Source organism: Podarcis melisellensis (genome assembly GCF_964234715.1).
Source record: "Podarcis melisellensis genome assembly, chromosome: 8".
Lineage (NCBI taxonomy): Eukaryota > Metazoa > Chordata > Lepidosauria > Squamata > Lacertidae > Podarcis > Podarcis melisellensis.
Window position 1 is genome coordinate 2,558,234 of NC_138540.1, and position 16,237 is coordinate 2,574,470.

Below are 16,237 nucleotides of genomic sequence, written 5' to 3' on the forward strand. Positions count from 1 at the left end.
TCTTGTTGCAAAATCTCCCAATATTTCGGCCATTTGGCCTCCATATTGAGCTTTTTCTGGGCCTTCGCTTCCATCGGTGATAACCACCTTGGAGTTTTATTTTCAAGTAAGTCTTTGTATCTTATCCAGACAATGCTTTCCTGACAATATGGTTTTTAAATGCTTTATGTGCTTTGACCTTATCATACCACAGATATGCATGCTACCCAAATACATTGTTGAAACCTTCTAAATCCAAAATGTCTGTGTTCTCAAGAAGCAGCCATTCTTTCAACCAGCAAAATGCTGCTGATTCATAGTAAAGTTTAAGATCTGGCAGGGCAAACCCACCTCTTTCTTTTGCATCCGTTAATATTTTAAATTTTATTCTAGGCTTCTTGCCCTGCCAGACAAATCTAGAAATATCTCTCTGCCACTTCTTGAAACAGTCCATTTTGTCCAAAATTTGCAGTGTTTGAAACAAAAACAACATTCTTGGCAATACATTCATTTTTATCACAGCAATGCGGCCTAGCAATGAAAGCTTCAGATTTGACCATATTTCTAAATCATTTTTGACTTCCATCCAACACTTTTCATAGTTGTCTTTAAATAAATTCACATTCTTGGCTGTCATATTAACCCCCAGGTATTTCACTTTCTTAACCAATGTTAGACCTGTCTCCTTCTGAAACCTCTCTCTCTCAATCACTGTTAGATTCTTCTCCAAAACCTTGGTTTTTAACTTATTTAATTAAATCCTGCAACCTGACCAAATTCTTGAATCAATTCTAATACTCTTTTAGTACTAGATTCTGGCTCCTGTAATGTCAGCACAGACACCATTTGAATGGCAAAGCCCATCAACTTTTGGAGGACCGGCCCAAATATTTTTTTGGGGTGGGGCAAAGGGACCTCAGGCCCTAAGAGTTGGCTCCTATGGCTTGTACTTTCATCCATATCCCAATTCATCAAAACCCTTCCATTTATTAATTTCCATCCAGGGTTTAGGTGTGGGGTCTCCCCAGAATCTATAGCAATATATAATACTCCTTCTGCCTCCCTATAATGCACACAAATCCTCACATTGACACCTGTGCCATGCATTTAAAGCACAGGGCTTCCTCCCAAGAATCCAGGGAACTGTCATTTGTTATAAGGGCACTGAGTTCCCAGGATTCTTTGGGGGAAGCCCTCCCTATAATGCACACAAATCCTCACATTGACACCTGTGCCATGCATTTAAAGCACAGGGCTTCCTCCCAAGAATCCAGGGAACTGTCATTTGTTATAAGGGCACTGAGTTCCCAGGATTCTTTGGGGGAAGCCCTGTGCTTTAAATGCATGGCATGGGTGTGCCTCCTCTCCTCCTCTCCTCCTTTCCCCAGCTCACTCTCACTTCCAGCTCTCTGCAGTGCACAGCTGATGGAAGGGGGAAGCTGCTCTGGTGCAAGAGCCTTGCTCTGGGCCACCCGTGACAGGCAGCCTGTCAGCTGTCACAGAGCCTGGATGCAAGTCTCCGAAGCCACTGCAGAGCACACTCCCCTTCCCACTGATGCCGCCAGGCCAGTGGCGCACACACGTTCTGACATGCGTGAGCCAGGAGAGTAAGTGAGTCAGGCAGACAGAGGAAAGGGAACATCTAGTGTGAATCAGCAGGAGGGAGGCCGTGGAGCAAGGAACATGAAAGGTTTGGAAGAGGGCTGGGCAAGGTCAGAGGCTGAATGCTGAGTGGGGGAAGAGAAGGGGAGGGCAGGGGGAGGGTCAGACGGATGAGACAACAAAAAGCAGAAGCCACTTCCTTCTTCAGCATGTGCAGACCAGACGACACCCAGGTGGTGGGGCTGAATGATGAGGTCCTAAGAAGGAAGGAGGACAGAGGCTCTGTGGCGACTGCTTTTGCTCCACTGGTGAAAATTTTGAAATAAGTGGGTGCAAACATATGGTACCTGTTGCCCACGGGTTATAACCATGGGTTATATAGCCTCTCAAGTGCTCTTTGTGTTGCTTGTGGATTTTTAGGAAATCCCTGAGAACAGGAAATACAAGTGGATCACACACCTCCATCCACCTCTCTGTCTTATTTCAGAACCAAAGTTTCCCATCTCCTCTGCCTAGGATATGCTCATGCATCAGGAGCGTGGCCATCTCTCAGGGGGGAGACAGGAAATATATGAATGACAGACAGTTGTAGGTGAGCAAGTCATAGTAGCATCAACGTCACATCCAAAGCTGCTGTGTGACCGTGGGCAATGCCAGCAGTGGGTGAACCTTTTCCAGATTCTGGGCAGCCTTCCAGTGGCCCCTTGCCGGTCCTGGTGCCAGAGAAAGAGTGGGTGGAGCAATGAACATACATTGCACAGTAGGCTGGTTTCTACATACAGACACACTGTCCTCTTTCCATCATCCAAGAAGGAAAGACGCTTTAGCAGAGTTTGAAGACATTTTCCAGTCAGGCAAAAATGCTCAGGGGTATTTTTGGCTGGGTAGAGAAGCAAACTTAGGGTCCCTTGTGCCTTTGGCAAGGAGCTGTATTGGCATCCTCTCGCGCCCCCCATCACTTTCTCACAATAGCCACATTAGAAATTACATTTTACGTAGCCCAAGTTCTCAAAGCATCCGGAGTGATGGTGAGGGGAGGCGGAAGGTGAAAAGTGGAGCAAGACTGACAGGAAACTTATCCGGCATTTGATCTCACCTTGACAGCAGTAGCTCATTGCCAAACACATATACACCATACACTTCATAGTCCGAGAGGTGATTTTTGTGCCCCCTCGCCGCCTGGGCCTGCCCCGCCCCCAGTGAGGACTGGTTTCACCAACTCCTAGGTGCGCCTTTCGCTGGGTAGTTTTGCAAGGGCCAAACAGAGAAACCTAGAGGGCTGGATTTGGCCTTGTGCCTGAGCTCCCCCCCCCCCGCACTACGCAAATAGATTTTGGGGGGGTCTTCTCTTTGGAGTGTGTGTGTGTTTCTGCTCTGTGCATGCCTCCTTCCGTGCCCTTTAAAAGAAGGGCTCTCCTCCTGCAGTGAGGCCCTTTCAGTTCCATGGGAATGGGGATTCAGGTAGGTAGCCCGTGTTGGTCTGACGCAATCAAAATAAATTTAAAAATTTAAAAAATTGTCCAGTAGCATCTTAGAGACCAACTAAATTTGTTCTGGGTATAAGCTTTCATGTATCTGAAGAAGTGTGCATGCACACGAAAGCTTATACCCAGAACCAACTTAGTTGGTCTCTAAGATGCTACTGGACAATTTTTTAATTTTAGTTATTTATTTTGAATGGGAATGGGGAATTTGCAGCCACCAGGGATACAGGAAATAATCATCTTTGTGGAAACAAAACCATTGTGTGGAAACCCCATGAATTTTTTCGAGATGAAAAGAGGCATTTCCTCCATCTCAATGCTGTGTCCAAAGCAGAGGCCTTTCCCATGAGGCAGAAGTTTGGAGAAGTGCTCAGGTTAAGAGAAGATGAGACAAGCCGGAGCTAGAGGCCACAATCCACCAATGCATTCTCTTGGAGAAGGCCTGCAGAGAAGCGCACGGCTGTGCTCAGGAGCTTTCCCACGTCAGTTTTGAGACGGAAGGAGCTGTCTCAGATGCCGTCAGCTTCCGCCTCCTGCTCAGCTCCTCGGGGAGGTTGCCCTCTCCACTGAAGAGCGTGTGGGCAGGCGTCAAGTGCTTGGACTCACCCAGCAGATGTGAAAGTAGCCAAGAGATCCGGGGATATAATGGCTTTATCAGAGGGAGAAGGAACTTTCTTCACTTCCTGCATCCGTTCTCGGGTTTCAGGAAAGCAGCTTTTTCTCATTGTAGCATAAGCTATGGGGGAGTGGGCATGTTTACCAGACTTGACTTTTCTGGCTTTCATAAGCTTCACCGTGGGGCTATCACTCTTGCACAGAGTGGAGAACACCAGCAATAAACATTCAGGAACTAATGGCTTAGCACAGCTGGGGAAGTTATTAGAGACAGTCGGCTCCGGCTCGGAACCACCCATGTGGGTAGCAGTGCAGGCTTCCATGAGGATGCAAAGACCGCAGGCAAATTGGAGATGTGTTTTAGTGGTTGTTAAGATTTCGGACAAATATTGTTGCAGATGAGCCTATAATAGGGCTCATCCACACTCCCATTCATCTTGTGCTTTTTAGGCACGGGTCTGAGAGGTTTTTTGTTGGCTCTGTTGCTTTCCTCAGAAACATCCACTGTTTACTGCTAAACTGTAAAAAAAGGTGAGTTGGGTTTTCTGCAGATTGATGTTTCTTCTGATTCAGTGGTAAACAGTGGGTTTTCCCAGGGAAAGCAGTAGAGCGAACGAAAAGCCGCTTGGACTTGTGCCCCAAAAGCACAAGACAAGCGTAAGTGAACACAGGACAAGTGGGATTGTGGATTATTATTAGTAGCAGTAGTGCCCAAGCCACTCTGGGCAGCTTCCAACACATATAAAAACATAATAGAACTTTAAACATTAAAAAAAACTTCCCTTGCCTTCAGATGGCTTCTAAAGCCATGAGGCTCCTGCTTCTCAGGGTAGTTCACAACATAAAATTACAAGATGTGTCCAAGTGCAAGCCAAGACATTGCTGCAACAAGTGACACACTCCCTGCATCTTCCTTTGGAAGAGCGAGTCATGCCCAGCTCTTAGTGCAGCAAGCAGCTGGAGTCCCAGGACTGGGCAAACAGATGTGGGCAATCCTTTGAGTGGGTTGGGTCTGCAAGATTTATTTGTGCCAGGGTTGGCATCTCCATATCCTTGGAGACAGAGGTGCTGTCAGTGCTCATGCTCAGGGGCACCCTTTGGTCTTTCAGATTTCCGCGGCACAGTGTGTGAGCCCAAACTTTGGCACGCCCATGCCTCTTGCCTTCCATTGTGCATGTGCACTACGTCATGGATGCAGCGTGCAGCAGCACCTCCCTCAGCTTGGCACCCAGTGGGGGGGGGGGACCAGTCATGCTGCCCTGAATCTGCCTCTGCTATCCTGATGCCTCCCCAGCATCTGATTTACTTTCAGCCTCCTCCCCAGAAGGAGGAGGCCACTCATTGACAGGAGGCGGAGCTGGGGGCCGCTCCACACCAAAAGGTATCTGGCTAGGGTATCTGATGTCACCGGGTGGTCCATCTCCTGGATGCAGCTCTCCATCCCTTGGACTACTGGCCCCTTCCCCAGACCCAATATTGCTAACCTTGCAGCACCAGCTTCCCAGCCAGCCGTCTGCCCAGGAGGCCCACATCTGGCTCCGTCCCTCCTTCATTTCTCCCACTCCTAGCGCTCTTGTGTGTGTGATGCCGCTCTGCCCCCACCCTCCATATCCCTTCCAGATGCACAGCAGTTTGTTGCTGCTCTTGCGCCCCACCCTGCCCCAGCCCAGGAATCTTCCCACCCCCAGCAACTAAATTGCTCAGGATATGGCCCAGCCAGGCGTCAGGTAATTGTGAGGTGAAGAGGGAAAAGGGAGGGAGGGAATTTGCCACCTAAAAGCGGCCATTTCCCTCCTCCCATCCTACATGGTAATTAGAGGATCTGTTAAGCTGGCGAAGAAGCAAAGGGTGGGGAGGAGGGGGAGCCCACCAGCTGCAAATGGCTGCAACAAAGAAAGGCAGTGGTTTGTCTGATGGTAAAGATTTGTTTCCCTCAGGCAATTATGTGCTATGAGGGCTTGAGTCACCCTGAGCAGCCAGCTCGCTTATCTGCTTAGACGCCGGAAGGGAAGGGGCCTCAGCGCTCTGGGATTTGGGTGGGGGTCTTCTGGCCTTTCTAGCTGAGGTAGTTAAGCCAAGTGGCGGGGGGGGGGGGCAGCAGAATGGTGACCACACCTGGCCTTGGGGTGGGGGCAAGGCCTGCTTTCACAAGGCTCTTGTTCCTTCATCCATCAGGCAGGCAGCAGTTCTGGTTTCTTTTGGGACAAAGGTAACAAATTCTTAGTCCAAGTGAGAGGAGCATAAAAACTTGCTGTAATACATACAGATTCTCTGGTCACTTGTGGCTGGTTGTAGCATAGTCCCCCTAACCTTGGCACCAGTGAGGTAGCATGGGGGGCTGCGGCCCCAGGTGTGCCGAGGTGCCTCCATGACAGGCCCCTCATCGTAGCCAGAGCCACAGGGAGGGAAGCCGAACCCAGCCGGGTCTCTGAGGCCTGGCTCTAGCACGAGAGAGAGCTGCGGAGACAGCTGCTTCTTGCAATGGCCCAACGCCCCACCCGTCACGGCTCCATTCCCGGGGCAGGCCTGACCTGGAGGAGGAGAGGCAGCGGCAGCAGCAGCAGAGTTGCCGCCTCTCTCCTGCCCTGGCCTGCAGCACCTTGCAAAGCTGTGCAGGACGGCCTGAGTGTGCCCTTGAAGCAGTGGCGAGGGCTGGGCTGGTGCGGCTGCAGTGCGCTCCCTCTGCTTGCCTGCCCTGGCTGGCAGTAGCATATGCTCCGCCGCTGCTCAGCATGTCAAAAACATGCAAGACAATGTACCCACCAACAGGCCACTCAGAGCGTCTCTGGGATGCTCTCCCCAGAGAGTCTCGCCTGGCACCTTCATTACATATTTCCAGGCGCCAGGCAATCGCGTTTCTCTGTAACCAGAGCCTTGGCTGGGCATTCTGTGACTCTTTCAGTGTTTCTGGGCTATTGGTTTGCTTTGTTTGTTCTTTTGTTATGTTGTGAACCCCCTTGTGATCTTCAGATGAAGGGCATTGTACATATTTAATGAATTAACAAAAAAGAGGGCTAAACCAGAATTCTTCGAGGGGGAGAATGTGCTTTGAAGGTGCTTTAAAGGTACAGTGTGTGCACAGCCCAAATTTATTGTGGGAATAGTCCCCCACTGCCAGAAGCCTTGGGGCTCTAAATCTGTGGATATCTAGCCCAAAAAGCTACTACCCTCAATAGAGAGAAGTTATGAAAGTTAAACTAACATAGAGCTCGTATAAGTTTGTATTGCGGGTGTGCACTTATAAAGGTGCTGACTCCTGCAGCACTCCCCCCCCCCCCCGAGGCAAGGAGAAGCAAGTGGCAAGGAACACCATCTCCTTCAAGCTTGCTGCTTGAAATGCAGGAGGAGATGCTGCTTATTCACGTTCCAGACCAAAATGCTCCAGATCAGTGAAAGGTTCTGATATTTCTTTCTCACTGGAGAAGGGACAAGGATCTGTTCCTGTGTTCTGCAACTGGACACCTAATGAAATTGGATTCTGGGTGAATCTATGCCTTCATTTGCCCTGAGAAACTTTCCCCTGAGAAAACCCGCAGTTTAGCTCAGAATTGGAACAAACAGCAGGCAGGTTTTTTATGGATTGACATTTGTTCTGATTTAGCGCCAGAGTGGGGTTTTTCAGCAGAAAACAATGGGGCAAAGAGGAAAAACCCGTGTCTAGAAAGCATGGGACAAGCAGAAAACTGCTTTCTAGGCACAGGGCAAGTGGAAGTGTAGATGAGCCCAGAGGTTCCTATTTAAAAGTGAGCCTACCTCATTTGCACTTTATGAAACAATACATGAACAGAAACACGGCCATCCTTCAGTGAAGTTCTCCAGCCACATAATGTATTCAAAAATTTATATGCTGGGGTAAGGTGTGCATTAAAATACATATATTCGTGAAAATAAAATACAAAAATGTATTCTATTAGGGAAAATTGCTTAGCAAAAATGTGCATTTAGGCAAAGTGAATAGATGTCTATATTACAAGAAAAAATGAAGAAACAAGAAATTGAAAGAACCTCAAATAGATACACTCAAACTCTTTTTCTCTTATTAGCAGACAAGATCCCAGATCTTTGGTGCCCAATGCTGAAGGACATCACACAAGCCTTCTACAATTTGGGAGCCTGTACATCTGCCTTGTACCTTCCTGGGCTTGTTCAGCCAGAATTCAGACCTAAAGAAGTAAAGTGAGTTAAGTTTTATTTTTGTGGACCATGCTTGAACTCTTTTTCAACTTCTAAAGAAATTTGGGGAAGGGCCATTGTGGTAGAGCAACTACCTTGCATGAGGAAGGTCCCAGATTCCTTAGCATCTCCAGGTTGGACTGGGAATGTCTTCCTCTCTGAAACTCTGGGGATTTGCTGCCAGTCGGTTGAGACAATACAGACTGCACTGCTAAGATGCATCACATTGTCTGACTTGGTATAAGGCTATTTCCTATATTCATGTAACTTTTCAAGTCATTGGAGCAGCAGCAGCAGCTCTCTCGTCCTTGGAACCAGTAGACACAGAGGACTGGGGCTGCACTGACGCGTCCCTTTTGACGCAGGACCGAGTGAATGGTCTGAGGTGGCTGATGTAAGCTGTAAGCTGGTCTGGGCCTGGCCAGGATCAGAGAAACTTCCTGTAAATCCTTGGGAGATATAAATGTCATATGTGAAAATAAGTAGAGAGGTGAGAAAGCAAGACCGTCAGATGAACAAATTGAGCCTTCATCCCCATGCTGCTGGTTTGGATGCCTTCGAAACTTGTGGAGGTGATGAGCCCTGGATTTTTGTCTCTGTTTCTAAAGCAATAATGTACAGCTTTGCAGATTGTTTCCTGTGAGACATTCTGACCATGAGACAAGGAATGCTGCAGCAACAAGCATTTGGCCCCTGGGAAGAGGACCAATAGGTTCCTGCTCCAGGACATTTCTGTGCTGCTTGCTCAGCGCAGAAGCCTTGGGTGGATGATACAACAAGAAAGTTAAGCCAATTTTAACCTGTCTAATAGTAATGACTCCCAGTCAGAGGACCCTGGGAATTGTACATTCTCTTTGCTATCTTTGAAGAAAGGCAAAGCCTAGAAACAGATGGCTGTTTTTCAGAGTCGGAAGTAATTTGAAACAGGGATCATTGCCTATAGTATGTGCTCATCTTGCTTTTGCTGCTGGTAAACAAGATGTGCTGGATTTTGTATTTTCTAACCTATAGAAACTGTTTAACCAGAGAGGGAAAGTGGGACAAAGAAATACATGTGTATATTATGGGGAGCAATGCCACTGCCAAATGACTTTCAGTTCTTCTTGACCATTGGACTCACTCTTGGTCTCGTCCATTCAATCCGCCAGAGCCTGTCTTCGCATGCAGGGAAAGTCCCTAACTCACCAAGGGTTTGGGACCCATTGGCTACCCTCGCCTGGTTTAGGGTTTATGGGGTGGTGGTGGGGGAAACATTGTGCTCCTTCAGGGATAGTTTGTCCACCTTTGGTCCCCATCCTGCTCCCTGCTCTCACCTGTGGCTCCTAGAAGCTGTCAGCAGGCGACAGCGGCCACAATCCCGAGAAACAGCTTTGACTGGCTAAACCAGACAGTAGTGTAACGTTTTATGTGATGTTGTCCTTCGTGAGGTATTCTTGCCCAGTTACTACATCTAGATCAGCCTTTCTCAACTTGGTTCGCTCTAGATATTTTGGACTACATTGCCTATCAGCACCAGTCCAGTGAGCATGAAAAAGGCCTTTCTTTATACAAGCAGATTGGTGTGTGTTGTTGTGGATGGGTTTGGCATTGGGCAAAGCAATGCTGAGTTTGCCTCACTAAGCACCCAGCTTGTGGTTTCATATCCACACACCCCTAGAGCAATGGAGAGCAGCCCAAAGCAGGTTGGCAGTGGAGCAGCAAAGGCAAGTTGGGATGATTCGGGTGTATGGGGAAGAAATAGCACAAGTACTTTACTGAACTGACTTTCACACTTGAGTTTTAAGCCTTCTCCCTGTTTTATCTGCACATCCATGAGGACTAGAAAAAGAAAGTGTTGGCTTTTTCCAGTCTGATGGATGTACTGGATTCTGCTCTGACCCACAACAGAAGGTGACATAATGACAGAACTTTGGGTCTGAAAACCAGGGATGGATAAACTTGCAAATTTTGGTTTCTATCACTTTCTCATTTTTCCAATTGTAAATTCAGTCCATCCCATTTTCACATCACTTTGCAAAAAATAAATTAAAAAAAAATCAAATGAAAATTTGTGCATATTTTTGTGTGCATCTCTCCTAATTATAGTGCATGCTATTTTTGCCAATATGTGCATTTTGTGCACACTTTCTCTTATATAAGGGGAGTTTTTGTACACATTTTTGGGTTGGAGAACTGCATTGCACAATTCAGAGTGAATTTAGGAGGACAGGTGTGTTTTGATTTGTGTAACACAATTCCTGTCATTCCCAACAATTGACCATTGTGATGTGAGTTCAAGTCCAAGAACTTGTCAGGGGCCCATGCTCCTCAGCTGCTATTGTTGTGGCGCCTTGTAGGTGTAGTTCTAGGACTCTCAGTCTCACCTCCATGTTACTGGATGTTTCCAATGCGGCAGCAGCATGACTTCAACACCCCCGCTCATCCGTGAAGTGCTCCCCTGAGACCAGACTAGATAGTGAGCCCGCCGTATTGTCTCTGCCTCCATTGCCAAGGATGCAACAGCAACTGGGCTGAGCAGACCCAGCCTCCTCCCAGGAGCGCTCTCTTTATTGCCCAGTCCCAGGCCTTGGGATGACCACCATGCCCACCCAGCTCAGAGGGCAGGTCAAGTGTTGGGACAACGCCGTCTTAGCTTATGCCTAGCTGTGCACCTTAGAACCCTGCGGTGACACCCTGAGCCCAGCATTGACTCAGTACGGCTGTTAGTGCCTGAGAGCTGAAATTAAGAACTGAGAGGGACTGAGAAGGCTCCATGTGTGGGACGCCCAGAGCTGCAATAAGGAGATGGCTGGAGGCCAGGAGCAGCATCGGCAGGGCGGGGGGGGGTGTCTTTCCCGGCATCTGCTGCCACCTGGTCCCAGCTGGCACCTCTCAATCCTTCACTTTTATGAGCCACCAGTTCCTGAACATAGTTTGAACCAGAGCAGGTTATAAATCCTGGTGGTGAGCCGCAGGGAGAGGATCCTGGTATAAATCTTCCTCTTTTAACTCACCTCTTCCAGTTTCCAAAGTCTGGCAGGGGGAAGGAAACAAAAGCAGTTATCCATCTAAATAACACCCCCTCCCTCTATTCTGTTCGCCCACATCAGGCCTGTAATTAACAGGCCGGGAAGCAAAGAAGCAAGTAAATGATGGGAGTCTGGAAAGAGAAGATAGCCAGGTTCATAAAGGCAGCCACAAAGCCAGGATGGGGAGGAGAAACAGAGGGCTTGCGGGTGCTGGAAAGCTGTGCTGAGCAACCACGTTGCAAGGTGGGCCAGATGTTTCTGGCCTTGTCACATGCAACCACGCTAGGAGGGAAGTTTGCTGCCCAGATTGAGTGCAGGCCCAGCTGTAGCCCAGGGCCCTTCCCAGGAGAGGGTGCGCTTGGTGGCTCACGAATCGACGAGCTTGGTCCCCTTTCTAGAAGGCTGGAGGGAGGCAAATAGCCCTTTTGCCAAGAGAGGGACCTTCCAGGCGGCATCCTGATTGCTTGCACCTTGCTTACATCGTGGTTAGATGATAGCAGATAGCTACTTATTTATTTTAATGTTTATAATCTACACTTTCATATCTTAATATCACAAGGTGTGTTACCAACTAAAAGCACAGTATTGCAGTAAAACAAGTTAGAAATGTCAAGCACATCAGTAAAAGCTGGTGGAGCTTTTGTTCTTTACAGGCCAGTTACATGAGGTGTCTTCAACCTTTTCAGACCCAGGACCCACTTATTTATTTATTTGGTTTTATAAACAAGAATAATGTTATACAAATAAGTATACCAAGTTTTCTCATGTCATTTGTATATCACAAAAATAGCATATTAATGTGGGAAAATATTTACAACATATGTTTCATTATTAGTAGTCAATGTATAGGTTCTTGGTTCATGAATTTCTTTAAACAATTAGGGAGAAAAAAGGGGGCGGGGGGAATGGTGAGTGGGGTGGGGTCAGGTAGTTATGCTTCTGTTCTTCTACTTAGTGGGGGGGGGGGTTGTGTCAGCGTCACTTGTATGGGTTCTCTTACTATTCATTTGCTGTGTTTCCTTGGTGGTGAGAAAGGTTGCGGGGAGCTTAGGGTGTGGTTGGTTGTCTTTGGTTGGCTGTAGTGAGAATTGTTTTTATGTGTGAGCGGAGTGTGAGTATGTATTTTTGAATCAGTTTAGCCAGACTGATTCGTATGCTGTCGGCGGATACTTGTCATTGTCTTGTTGGGCTGTGTACGTGATAAAGGGGAACCATACCAGGGTGAAGGCGTCGTCTTCTATTTGTCCCTGGGTAAATTTCAGTTTGTTGGCTAGTTTTTCTAATAAGGCCGTTTCCCATACTGGTACCATTGGTCCATACTTACTCCTGACAGGTCTCTCCAGTGTCTGGCTATGATTTTTCTGTCTGCTGAGAGTAGGTGGGTTATGAGCTCTTTATGGTGTGAGTGGGCATTATTATCTTGGAAAGCGTTTAGTAGGGCCAGTTCTGGGGTGACGTCTAATACTTGTTTAGTTATCTAATACTTGTTTAGTTTCGTTATTTTGCATATTTCTTGTATGATTGCCCTCCAGAAGAGTTGGATTTTAGGACATTCCCATCACATGTGAAGGTATGTGCCTGTGGAGGTGCATCCTCTCCAGCATTTTGGTGAGGTTCCTGGGCGTATTAGCACTAGTTTCCATGGTGTTAGGTACCACTTGTAAGTGAGTATCAGAGTGGGTTCTTTTCTTTTCACTGATAAGTGACTTCTTTTTGCTGTTATGGATTTAAAGAGGGGTTTAGACCACACCCTGTCCCACTGGGTGGGGTAATCTAATAGCCTATGTTGTCCTCCCATTGCTTTTTGATTACGTCTAGTGGGGTTTTGGAGCAGTATTTTGTATATTGTGGATATCATCCCTTTGCCATGTCTCTTGGTTGTTAGGAGGAGGTTTTTGAAGGTTGTCAAGAGCCTAGTTGCTGAGTTATTTAAAGAGGGCATGTAATTTGGTAGTGTGTTAGCCAGGGGCATGCCCTAGTTTGTCTTGTATTTCTTGTGTTGATATGGGTTTGTTGTTTTTGTAGAAGTCTGCTAGGCGGTATAAGCCTTTGGCTTGGCAGGTTTATATCTGGAGGTTTTGTGCTGCGTGGTGGAATAGTGGGTCCCAGGACCCACTTTTAATCCAAACATGCATTGGAGAACCCATTTCCTAATCTTTCTTACTCACTAGTCAGTACTAACCCACCAGCGGAAGACCAATGAGTTATACAACATAATTCATCCTGATTTTCTTGCAGGGTATATTTCCACAGCTTCCTCATTTCCACAGCTTCCTAAACTTTTCAATGCATTTCTCTGTCACTTCAAAAGGTTAAAACTTTTTAAAAAAGTGAATTTGTTGTTTAAGGATCCTTTAATCACCTTTACACATAACAGCTGTCTCCTATTTGCCACATTCTTCTTATAGTGTCTTATGTGAGATCAGTTGGACTTTTCACACCCCAGGGTTGCCCCCTGGCACGGAAACAGAAATTCAGGAAATAGCACCCAAGGAATAGGGCCACAGGATTGGACTGAGACATTTTGGCACATGAGATTTTTTAAAAATCCAAGTTTTGTGCGAGTCCCACCGAGAGGCCCTTGCTTAGCTCCACTTCATTTCCTGGGGCTTGTTTAGGAGGACCTTGCGGGGCATTGCAGCCTGGGAGGGACGAATCTGTCAATTTATCCCCGTTGCTCCTTTTTACAGTTTGTGATCCATATTTCTTCATCAGTTTCTGATTTGCCATTTTAAAAAAGTCCTAATGAATATTCATCAGCATTTTAGAACAAATTTATCCTAATGTGCATATTTTGTGTGCAGTTTTGACTAATCCATACATTTTTGCAAAGCATTGTTCTATGTTATTTTCACTCATATATTTATTTATTTCATAAAATTTATGTAACACTTGCTTTTAGAAAAAAAACACCCTCAGAAAGCTGTTTACAAAAAGAATCAAGCAATAAAATTATCAATAAAAAACAGTTAAGACAGCTGTTTAAAACATTCAAAATAATTAAAAACAAAATAACCTAAAAACAGATGAAAACACATGTCAACATTAGGTAGGCCTGCCTAAAGAAAAATGTTTTGAGCAGGTGGCAAATGGAGCCTGCCTGGCGTCACTAGGCAGGGAGTTCCAGAGTGTGGGAGCTGTCACACTCAAAGACTGTATTCTTACAAATGCAGAATGAATTTTAGGACTGTGTTTGTGCCAGCTCCGCAGATCAACGAGGGCAAGTGGATATATACTGGGGTAAAGCCGTCTTGCAGGTGAACTGGTCCCAAACTGTGAAGGGCACACTTGCCCCTTGCACACATGTTTTTGCAGCATCACAGCATTGGGAGAAATGCGAATGTCAAAGGACAGCTGTGTTTCAGTCAGTGTTAGAAACTGAGATATGAAAGCTAGGAGCTAAAGGGCACCTTAAATCAATGTTATGGACGCAACAACAGAATGTCTAGGCACGATACAACAAGAATACAAAACTGGAAGTGAATGAACTGCAGCTAAAATATTATGTTCATTTTCACATGATCTAGTCCTTACCCTGCACACCCCCCTAATATTCTTCTCCAATCTTCAGAGAGTAGCTGGAAGGGGGGAGGCAGAAAAGGGTCCTCCTTTCCTTCCACTCTGCAGTTTTAATCTGAAATCTTAGGCGCAGTACTGTACCCAGAGCTCAGAAACTACTTGTGCTAACGAAATTCCCTGTCACAAAATGTGCCTAGAACAATGGGAGTTTCAAAGACTGGTTTCAGTTCACATATTGTTTGGGAAAGTGCAAATTAGGTATTTTCACATCACAGTGGAATTCAAACTGTCCTGAATTTCTCTTCCCCCACCCCTCAGTTCCTAATGGTGCCCCCAGGGAGTTCTGCTATTCTGACAAGCAGGCAAAATCCGTCATCTCAGGTGATGACTTCACCTTTGCCTAACGCTTGCCATGTGCCTCTGAAGCTTGACATCAGCCCAGACGCTGGTCCTTCCATCTCTGGGCACTGGAGCAAGACATTTGGACAGGGCTGACTCTGCCATTAGTCTTGGGTGGCAGACACTGGGAGGGCAGCCGTGGCAGCCCCATGGCTGTGCTCTTTTTGTGTGTGAGAGAGAGACCAGAGCTATGTATGCTATGTGCCTGTTCTGCACTCTGATAACTGGCCAGGGGGGAGGGCCAAGCCACAAAACAATATAGGGTAATGATGCTGCCCTCAGATGTGATAGAGAACACTATTGCATTCAAATATAATGAAATAAGATTCAACTGCCAGGCCAGCTGGGTCTCCATCTTGTCCTTCGCCTCAAGCAGCAACACTGACTTGCTCCAGCCCAGCTCTTAAAAGTGACTGAGAATCTGAGGCCACATTTTCCACTGTTCAGTAGGAAGAATTTTTGTTCTCGGCAAGCTGTTTTCCCCATCATCCTTTTCCCTCTGAATGCTTTTGTGTGTGTGTCCTTGATAACCTATTGAGTGCATAATTCCCCCCTTTGAACGAGACGTCTTGTGACCCTTTCCAAACCCTTGACCTTGGGCCCAGTGGTAGGCTCTCTGCTCCATTCTCTCGCCAAACTGGGGGAGATTAAAGCCTCTGCGCAGAGCCAGGTGTAACTTCCACTGCCTGGCAGTCAAGAGGCTTCCCACCCACGGGATTAACAGGCGGGTTTGCTTTGTTAAGGCTCTATTGTTGCCAGCGCCTGGGCAGGCTGCCAGGTCCCCTCCTGCTGTGTTTGGCCTTTGTGATTTGCTCTGCCCCAATCCTCCTCCTCCTCCTCCTCCACCATCACCTGATCACTTTGCACCTGAGCAAGAGTGAATTGAGCTGTTTTTACATCGCAGCCAAGGGCTCATGCCATGTCTTATTCTCCCCTTTGCTCCTTTAGCTCTTGATAGCTCTGGGAGGGGAGAATCTAGCAGCTGTCACGGGGCCTTAGCTGAGCTTCTGGAGAACGGCAATCCCATGGCTGAATGAGCATAACACACAAGGCTCTGATTTGCTTCACACCTTTCCACTTATTTACATGAGCAGAGATAGCTGAGGTCCTTTCAAAGGCTGTAGCAACATAACATTTACCTCTGTGGGAATGTGTGTGTTTGTTTGCTTTTAAGCAATTTGAGCAGAGTATGCGTGGGGAACATGTTGCTCTGGAATGGAAAATCCAACAGCCTAGGAAGCATTCATGGGGTTCGTCCGTTTGTTGAATGGTTTATATTGCTGTTTTTGATATAGTTTTTTTGCTTGCATTTGGTTTCTATAGAAAGAAAAATGGGGAAATAAATATTAAACTGAAATGAAAAATCCTGTTTTGTTATCATGAGGGACTAGCAAAATACTGTGTTCTCTTAAAATATTTGACTGACTCGCATACCTGAAAAATCAAGTTTGAGGCTGC

At 46.8% G+C, this 16,237-nt stretch overlaps 1 protein-coding gene across 7 annotated transcripts in view; it reads left to right on the forward strand.

Moving 5' to 3' along the window:
- Positions 1-16,237, forward strand: part of FAM178B (family with sequence similarity 178 member B) — a 186,467-nt gene that overhangs the window by 59,862 nt on the left and 110,368 nt on the right. For 6 of the 7 annotated variants that reach the window (XR_014170940.1, XM_081921282.1, XM_081921281.1 and 3 more), the window contains one exon: positions 7,724-7,856. Coding sequence is in view for 6 of the 7 variants with exons in the window: in XM_081921282.1 (XP_081777408.1) it covers positions 7,724-7,856 (133 nt within the window). In the remaining variant the exon portion in view is untranslated. The remainder of the gene's footprint in view (positions 1-7,723; positions 7,857-16,237) is intronic. The other variant, XM_081921279.1, reaches the window with a different exon arrangement.